The sequence below is a fragment of the Anguilla anguilla genome, chromosome 17, assembly GCF_013347855.1.
Source record: "Anguilla anguilla isolate fAngAng1 chromosome 17, fAngAng1.pri, whole genome shotgun sequence".
Classification (NCBI taxonomy): Eukaryota; Metazoa; Chordata; class Actinopteri; order Anguilliformes; family Anguillidae; genus Anguilla; species Anguilla anguilla.
The window spans coordinates 19,555,025-19,564,738 of record NC_049217.1 but is presented as its reverse complement, the minus strand read 5'-3'; the positions used below and the strand labels follow the sequence as shown (position 1 = coordinate 19,564,738).

The 9,714-nt window shown below is 39.5% G+C and overlaps 1 protein-coding gene across 1 annotated transcript; it reads left to right on the top strand.

Moving 5' to 3' along the window:
- Window positions 1-68: 68 nt before the first annotated feature.
- LOC118216300 (vicilin-like seed storage protein At2g18540) lies at window positions 69-2,234 on the top strand. Its single transcript, XM_035397393.1, has one exon. It carries the CDS (start codon window positions 76-78, stop codon window positions 1,159-1,161), a length of 1,086 nt encoding a protein of 361 aa, XP_035253284.1. The 5' UTR covers window positions 69-75; the 3' UTR covers window positions 1,162-2,234.
- Window positions 2,235-9,714: the final 7,480 nt, after the last annotated feature.

Genomic DNA, 9,714 nt, shown 5'->3' with positions numbered 1-9,714 from the left:
CTAAAGGAAAAAGAAAGAAGAGATGAGGAAGAGAAAAAGAAAAAGGAAAAACAAGAATTAGAGTGGAAGGAGAAAATGGCTAAGATAGAGAAAGAGAAATCTAGAATGAAAAAAGAGTTGAAACATAGGGAAGATGAGGAAACAAAGAGGGTAAAAAGAGAGGAGAAACAGGGACAAGAGATGATAGAAAAACAAAGCAGAGAAAGGAAAGAATTTGAGGACAAGCAAGCAGAAGAAAAGAAAAAGAGAGATAGAGAGGAGCAGGAGAGGAAAAACCGTGAGAAGAGAGAAAGAAGGGAGTGGAAACAGAAAATGAAAGACACAGAAAAGGAGAAAAAAGAGATACAAGAAGACATGAAGAAAAGAGCTGAGGAATGGGAACAGGAAAGAAAAACAGAACAGATAAAGAAAGAGGTCGAAGAGAAGAGAAGGAAAGAGAAAGAAGAGCAAGAGAGAAAAGAGTGGGATGAGAAACAAAAGATAATGAGGGATGAGTTTGAGAAAGAAAGGAAAAAAGAAAGACAAAGGAGAGAAAAGGAAAGGAGAGATATAGAGGAACTGATGGAGAGGAATCTTGAAGAACAGAAAATGCAGTTGAAAAAACAAGAAGAGGAATGGGACAAGGAAAGAAAACAGGACAGAGAGAGAAGAGATAAAGAGGATGAGCAGAGAAGAGAGGAGGAGAGAGAAAGGCTGGCAAGACTACAGAAGGAATTTGAGAGGGAACGAGAAGTAGAGTGCCGGAAGAGAAAGATGGAAGATGTGGCCAGGAGAGAAAGAGAAGAAAATGAACGTAAAGAAATGAAGGAGTACCATGAAAAAAATTTTAAAAAAATGAAGGGGAAATATGAAGCAGATGCAAGAAAACAAGCAGAAGAATTTAATTCATTTAAACAGCAGCTTTCAGAATCAAATACAAAGTTTGAAATGAGACTAATCATCCAAAAGGACCTACTTGGAAAGGAGATAAAAAAACTAAGAGAGCTACTTGAGAAGCTAACCGAACCAAAAGATGACCATCAGCCCCAGCGTGCCAACCAACCTAAAGAACCTGAAACACAAGTGAATTCCCTGGAAGATCACATCGGGCAGTTGGAGAAGCAATTTAAAGAAGTAACTACGCTGCTGATAGAGTTGAAAAAAAACTGTGTAATACTGTAATGCTGCAACAGGCATGCTTTCCTGTGTTAGGCATTGGAACATACCATTACTCCAGTGCAGATTAAGATCTTGATGTGGAGTGCCCCATTCGGACACAAAGCCAGCTTTTAAAAACATGAATTTCAGGACATTTTTTAATTAATGCTCTTTCTCCCTCTTCCCAATTTGCCAATCATGTCCACGCAGCAGGGGTTATCATAACCTCAGCCATCATTTTGGGAGAACACAGACAAATGTGCTCTTCTCTGAAACATGTGATGTTAGCTATCGCTTCTTATACCACAGTTCACTAGTCAACTCACGCAGACATGAGTCAGAGGAAGATGAGTGATTCTGCTAAGTGATTGTAAGGTAATGTAAAAGACACTGTACACGTGTAAAAGGCACTTTACACGTGTGTCTCAATAGGTGCAAATTGCGGCCACCAGACTGTGGGACCCTGCCATGCACCAGTTCAGTGTTTTAACAACATAAGCCACCCAGCAGCCCCCATGGAACCCTATTGTTAAAGATGTAAATGCTGTTTGCAAAAAAAAATCAGTCAGAAATACAAGATTTTAAAAAATCTGTTAATCTATGCCTATCCAACCATTACTGCCAGTCACTCCTTCACTGCCAGTCACAGCGAGGGTGCCAAAATTAATGCTTCTTCTGAACAGCCCCAGGACACTGGATGTGGATGGGGTTCTCCTAGGCGGTGTGTTGGTATTATGTGTACAGAGGGCTCAGTGTCAGTTTTGTTTGAGATCAGTCGCAGTGCCAGAAATGTCCAGTATGAGGAGATGCCCCGCAGATATGAGCCCCAAAGTCCTGCTTCTACCGTGTAGCCTGTTGTTCGCTGTTTTTGCTGTGAGGATTCAAATACTAACAAAACAAACAAAATATAGCTTTATTGCTTGGTCATTTGATAATCTTAAAATTGTATAAATGTGACATTGATAAAGTGCATTGTCGCCTATGAAATTCACCTCTGCGTGGACCAATAAAAAAAATGCAGACATTTAAGCAATTTTGCCTTTAAGTATAGTTGGATTAAGTATGTACTTTGAATAAAAATATTAAATGGATAAAAATGTGAATGTGTTATTTGTAATTCAACAAAATGTGAACTGCCCGAGAGTCTGATTATGTTCCAAGGGAACGTTTTTTTGTGTATGTGTGTGCGCGCTAGGTAACATTCATTGTCTGTGCATTGCAATACACTGTAGACCATGGTGTAGCAACCTTTGTTGGATCTGCGTGTATGATTTGTTTCTGTGTTAGTTTGTTTAGGTCCCTCACATCCCTCTCAACTTGTTGCTAATTGCATTTTTCATATTTCACAGCAAAGGAAGGATAGATCAGCCAGGAAGCAGGAGCTTGGATAGTAAAGCATTTTATGATTGTCTGCAATGCAAAGGCATGAGCTGCATTACAGAGGAGATTTTCCTTTCCTTTTCCTTTGTTTCCAAACCCCATGTTTAGTGTCCACAGATTTTTTGGTTATATTTTGCCCTTTCAAAAATCTAAATGTACTGCATTAAAACAGAAAAATAAACTGGAATATTACAGGCCCAGAGGAAAAGGACCAAAGGAGTTGTGGGCCTGTGGACAGTTTCCTGCAGCTGGGGTGAGTCCACCTGTGGTTTGGTTTTTATCACATACTTCACACCTTCACTTTTGATTGGAGACTATTTTGCCACATCTTTGAGGCTGGAATAGATGCATATAATGCAAAAGTACAACAGTTAATATATAATGATCAAATTGTCATATACATACTGTGGTATCCATTCCCCTACAGTACAACAAAATGGAGGAATCCCTGTGCTTACAGTGTATTTTATAGCAGGATATAGGCAGTGTAAGCAAAGTGAGGATTAAGTAAAATATGTTTAATTTTCTGAATCTTGCAGTTTTAACAGCCAGCACCCTCATTTAATGTCCAGCACTGTGTATAACAAACACAAGTGCAATATTTTACCAATATCTTTATTAGAGAAAAAAATTCATTGGAGACAATTTAGAAAGAGGAGGTAAGGCATTTTGGGGCCATGTGGCAGGAGGCTGGCTCGATCACAGCAAATGACACATATTAGGTGCTAAAATCCAATACTCAAAGAGTGCTGTTCAATTATTATATAAGCCCACACTTCAAAATTACACACTCAAGGGTTAACCCAATATTCAATACGTTTCTCACAGTGGAATAATGCGATACACATGGGGGGCGATAGCCAATATTTAAGACTTTTCTCAGAGTGAAAACACACGGTAGGAACCAGCTATGGCCTAGCTACCCGTATACCCCTCCCCAGCACTGTCCTCCCACCTCCCCTTATTAAAATAGATACATCGTTTAGACAGATTGTTAAACGAAAACTCATATACAGACAAGGACTATAATGTCACAATGGACATACATAGAACATAGAATGAATGATGATGATTAAAAATGTTACTTCCCTCATCTCGGCTGACTACAGCCCCCCCCTTGGGAACCGGCCACAGAGTTGTGCACTCGAACCCCACAGGCGCTCGCAGTACAGGTACACAGATGCACCTGAGGGGCGGACTTCAACTTGGGTTTTGTGCATAAAGGAGTGCATCCATAACAGGAGAGCAGACAGGAAAACGCATACACCGAGCAAGCAGTGTGTGTGACAAATAGCTGACGGGATTCCACACTCCTAATCAGGAGAATTATCTAACTGTCTTCAACGCAAGCACCAAATGGTAAGTCACTCGCGCCATTAAATACACCTGTGGACAAAGTCCGCCTAACCACTCCGCTACACAGGAGTAAATCATCCTCTCTAATTATCTCCACTTCGGCCACTCCTAGTGAGGGCGGACACCACAACTTAAGTGTTCCAGAAATTAGTGCAAATTCAGACCAGCAGCAGTTCCCCTCAGCTCTGCTTCTGGCCTCCATGGCTCTGCTATTTAAAGTATTTCCCCAGAGTCCAAACAGAGCCCCTGGTGAAACTGATTGCTTCTAATTTGAGAATGCTTGTTCATGTTGGCAGCGATGCTGTGGGTGGCGGTTTAGTCCAACGCCGGCACCCCACAGCTCACTACACTACTTTTAAGGATACTTTCTCCACGAGCATATAGAATGTAATGTACAGAATGTTATACCTCTAAAGATCCATAATTTCTGTTGGTTATCAAGTGTCCTTTTGGTGTCTCCAAATGGCCTTTATGGAAACTGGCCTAGATATAACTTTGAAAAAAAAACTGAATGCTGAATGTTCATTTTTGGTGGTATTGTCATCAAGGATTTCTCCAGTGTTGTGGATGTGGATCCATTGTGTTTCTAAGTCCAGCACGGATAGCCACAAGCTTCAGTATTCACTCAAAAAGAGAGAAAAAAAACTTTTAGGTGAGAAAAAAATATTCCACTGTGCTTGAGCTTCTGTTACATTGTTTCAATAATATTCAGAGTAATTCTGACTTTTGGAAAATAAACTCCCAATTGTTATCTTTCAGAAGAGACTAGGATTATGCCTGTAGTCAAAGGGGGTTTATGATTAGCAACTGCTTTATTTTGGGTATGTTATTCCCAGGCTTGTGTTAAAAAGGGGGCGCTACAGAAGAAGTTAAATGTGGTTAGCTCTGCCATCCTTTCTTAACTCTGGCAAGGGCATTAACCCTAAGCACATGCACATTCGCTTCAAGCAAACTGACACACCACAGCTTGCTCTAGCTGATATTAACTCTCTTAGGGCTTAATACCAATTGCAATCCAATCTGTGAAATGTTCTACCCTTGCAAGTTTCAAAAGCCTCTCTCTCCCCAGGATGATATTTAGTAGAGGAAAATCAATATTTCTGGATAATAGCTCTAATGTCAAGGGCACAAGCTTTGGAGATGACCACTTCACCATAATGCACAATTGCCTCTTAGACATTTCCTCACATCAGATGTCACTCAGGTCTTGGAGCAGTAAAAAAAAATAAAAATCAGAATTAGCAGATGAAAGAATACCAACTCATAACGACAGTAGCATTAGCATTCAATCTACATAGAAAGAGCAATAGTTGTTTTGATATTCTGCGCATAGGCAAACAAAAACGCCTTGTGGCAAATCGGTTCAAGGCACTTATGGATTTCTTTTAGATGGGATGTTTAATTGAGGTGAAATATGGTTTGTTTTCCTCTACTATAATAAGATATGAAGCCATACACTTTTTACATACATCTCAAATGTGAACTGACATAAATCCCTTTGCTAACTTAAGAAATGAAATTGTCAGGGTACGTGGGGGGTTAGGACTCAAACGCAGAGTGAGGGGGAAAACACAAAACTCCAAACGGTAATAGGAAACAAGGACTTTACTTAGAAAACAGGAACAAAAGCAGGGAACAAAAGGCCTCGCAGGGCAACTCAAAAACAAAGAAAAACTTCAAAACACTGGAAACAAAGAAACTCCAAGAATCCAAAAGCCTGTAAAAATGGAACATGGGCAGAAACACACGGGGAGCTACTCTCAGGAGGAAACACGCAAGGCAGAAACATAACCAGAATCAGGCCCAACCAAACAAGGATCCAGCACCTGAGTCAGGGAGAAGGGAACTTAAATAGACACGACACTGACGAGATACAGGAGGGCACAATGAACAATCAGGCCACAGAGAGGGAAGGGAAAATGAGACAACCCAAAAACAATAATAGAATAATTTAAAACAATAATACAATTAAACAGGGTAAAAGGACAGAACTAAAAACTGAAGTGCCACCACCTGGCGGCCCAAAAAGGGAAAAACAGACAAACCACAGAACATGACATGAAATACTACTAAATAGTAATTTATGGAGAAAAGACAAACTTTGTATTTCTCTCATTGTTCATGACAAACCGCGGACAAACAGCTATTGCTTACTTGGCTAAATAACTTCATACATCAAGAGAAGCAGGGACCCGCTTTTTTTTTAAAGATTAAGGTGTATTGTAGTAATTGCAGGCTACGTCCCTCCTTGCATTTTTGTGTTCTGTTGTACCGTGTGCTGTTATGTAATGCGTAAAATTGAATATGAGAAAAACTATGTATCGTTCTGGAAAATTAAATTTTTAACAAGAAAGAAGTAGCTACTTCTACTCCTCTCATTTCCACCCTCTTTAAAATAAAAACGTTCCCAAACGCATTGTGTCTCTGATAAAACTTCCGGATGTCAAACGAGTAACCATTATCGGTTAATGATTTTACAAAGAAGGCATGCCAGTCGTGCCGTGTTAAGCTACATACAATAAATTAATAAAGACAAATTTGATGTAACTTCAACCTTAAGATCGCCTCAAGTCAAACCTAGCTTGCAAAGCAAATGACAGCTGCTAGCAGACAACCAGTCTGACGTAGGGAAAAAAATGAAATTAACAAATATTTTTCATAACTTACAAATAAAATTGACAAACAAATGTATCCTAACTGATTCACAAGTAAATGTAGCTGATTCACATATAAATGGAGCTGATCCACAAATAAATGTAGCAGGTTCACAGATAAAACCATTATAAAACCAACATTGTTGCACTAACAAACAAATCTCTTTAGGAAAATGGCCCATTTAAGCACAGTGTGGAATTGCTTGCATTTATTGTGGATTTTTGAGAAAATACTCACAGCAGGGCGTGCAAATAAATCCACAGGTTCTTCCACTGAGTCTACTCCAGCCAATCAGATTTTAAGACATGCTTTCAGCAAGTATAGAACTATCAGGTTGTTCCTTTGGAATATTTATACAAATGTATCGTATCGCATTAGACAAATGCAAATACATCGACAAATGCAAATGTATCCACAAATGCATCACTTTGACTTCCTGAGAATGTAACTCTTTACAATTCCAAGATAAATAACTAAGATAAGTATGTTCTTGACCTTAGTACATCAACAACACCACATTATGAAAAATTCCAAGTTATTGGGATGGCAGGTATGCCATCCCGCCAAGTTACACCTTGGCGGGGGCATGCCCCATACCTATACAGCACCAAGAGTTTGGCACTTTTCAGGGTTCCCCACAGAAATAACCACAACAGCCACAGACACTCAGCCCTTAAAAACATTAAATTCTGTACATTCTCGCCCCATATCAACGGACAGAATTCATAAACAACTTCACATGTCCACACAATAAAGCCCCAAACTAAGGGGATTTTGCGTTTTCCCCCTTCCTCTTCTTCTCCTTCTTCTTCTTCTTCTTCTTCTCATTTTTATTTTTCCTGCTACCTATCCCACAAACAAAATATCTCCCCGTTGGACATTTTACCGACACCAGCCAAATCTTCGCCTACACGACCCAATGAAAAACTTGCGTACACACGCAAAATACCCATACCTTTTTACTCTGAAACATTTCCAATTTAAACAGCTAGTCTGCCTGTGGCCTAATGGCAAGGTTACAGTCTTGGGAACATGGGGTCTTAGGTTCAAGCCCAGCTAGGAACATGTTTCTTTAACCTGCTTTTACCCTCACTAATAATTGTCTACTACTTCTCAATTATTGCTTTTGCACCATATCTACCTGCCGTTCACCGAACGTATACACTGCATTATGACGTACCGTCTGCATGTTCAGTTATTAACCGACTACAATATTGCAAAGCCATATGGATTCAACGGGAGCTCTTCTGTGCTTACTGGCCTGTGTTCTTCTTTAAAACCAGGGACAGGTTTGCTAATGATATTTCACGCATTGCATAGCTATGTCATGGTGCTGCACTAACAAAGTCACAGACAGGTAAACCTCCAGTTGAAGGATTGAATCCCGCCTCGCTCTCAGGCAGATTATTTCCTCTTTTACACTAACGTTTTCTTACGCTTATATTTTCTTTACCAAAACTCACTCACGCCCACCCATATGCATTCCATATGCAAATGTATTGCTTTTATTAAAAAGTTACACCAGTTTACCACTGTGCCATTTCTACTAATTATATTTCTTCACTTGGCTACCGTACAAAACCTTATCAGCAAACGCCACGTTTCCTACATTTATGTTACCTCGCCCTGTTTCTCTATCTAGCCACATACAAACAATTACTACGTATGTACGTTCTGCAACTCCCCATTAAAACATTACATTTAAAATCATGACTCACTCATAATTATAACTACTAGTACTGAACATGGGAAAAGCACATCAGTGCAATAGATTTCACACGTTACTTAACCCTCCACTTTATCAACTTAAGCTTTATACCAAATGTTATATATAACGTTCTATAAGGACACTACGCTCGCTCATGGTCACTTCATTTACTTCGCACTATAGTCTGTGATCATGTCAACCTTCACCTACATGCCCATTCTGCTAAAAACACATTGTTTCAACTACGCAATTTCATCATTTCTCCTAATTTCTCTCACACTGTTGTTATTTTCTCATATGCAAAGCCTGCTGGGACATATGCATCTGCTCCATTCTCCACTATCAGGTTTTCCGGTTCTAGCTTAGCAAAACAGCGAAGAGGATTCCTACCTACAGATAAGCCTATCAAAATGCCTTATAAACCTTACAAACACGAAAAGTGCATCTCCACGAAATAACAGACAACAGAGCAGGACAGAAGGGTACACAAGTTGTGACCTAGGGCGCTCTAATTCTACAGGCTTCCTGATTCTTTTGTCAATCAAGGCTCGTTGGATGGCCGTCAAATCCATGAGTACATACACTGGCCATATTTCACCTGCATTTCTGATGCGTTTACACTTATGCCACCGCACCCTTTGTCACAGCCACTGTTTTACATACATAGCAAACCGAAACTGCTAAAAGGTACACGCTCATCACACTGTACAAATTCACACAAGGATAGCCATAATCCACAACCGTTTCTTACAGGGTCACTTCGCATTTCTCACTCTCATAATAAAACGCTTTGCAAAAAGAAATGATATCTCATAAAAAACACGCTTTCAACGTACAAAAATGCCAAGTTACTCACACATGCAAGACATACACCGTCTATAACTCATTCATTCAGACTGCCAAAATCCAGGCCTGCCGTTAAAAGTATTGATATCAAAATGACGCCAAGTTACGGTACTTACTACAAACAATATAGGCTATCTTGCCTCACCGAAATTAAATAAGATGTATTCCAAAGCAATGCTACCCAACAGGCCAAAGATATGCGTGGATGGCTTTCTCACAGTCAAGATTGATTGAATAGGCGTCTATATGTCCAATTTGTATTTGTATGTATGTATTTCGCTGCCCAGCCTTTCTGTTGCGTGAATGATTGTATGTTTCTTGGTATAAATGTCTGTTCGTAAATGTGAATGTAACATGCTGTGAGGGAAATGTCCCCATGGGGATAAAGAAGTTCTCTATGTATGTATGTACAATATGTATTTTACATGCAGTATTTATCGTACGTAGCAAATATACAATAACTTGTACATTTACTCATTCAGTTCAGAAGCAAGTATAAACATATGTTTTCTGGAGAAATATGCTTCCTGTAGTTACTCACCAGCAGTTTTCTACATGAATTTCAATGTGTTCCATGAGGCAATTCGAAATATTTGACACTTTGATCTGACACAAAGTTTGCATGACATTGT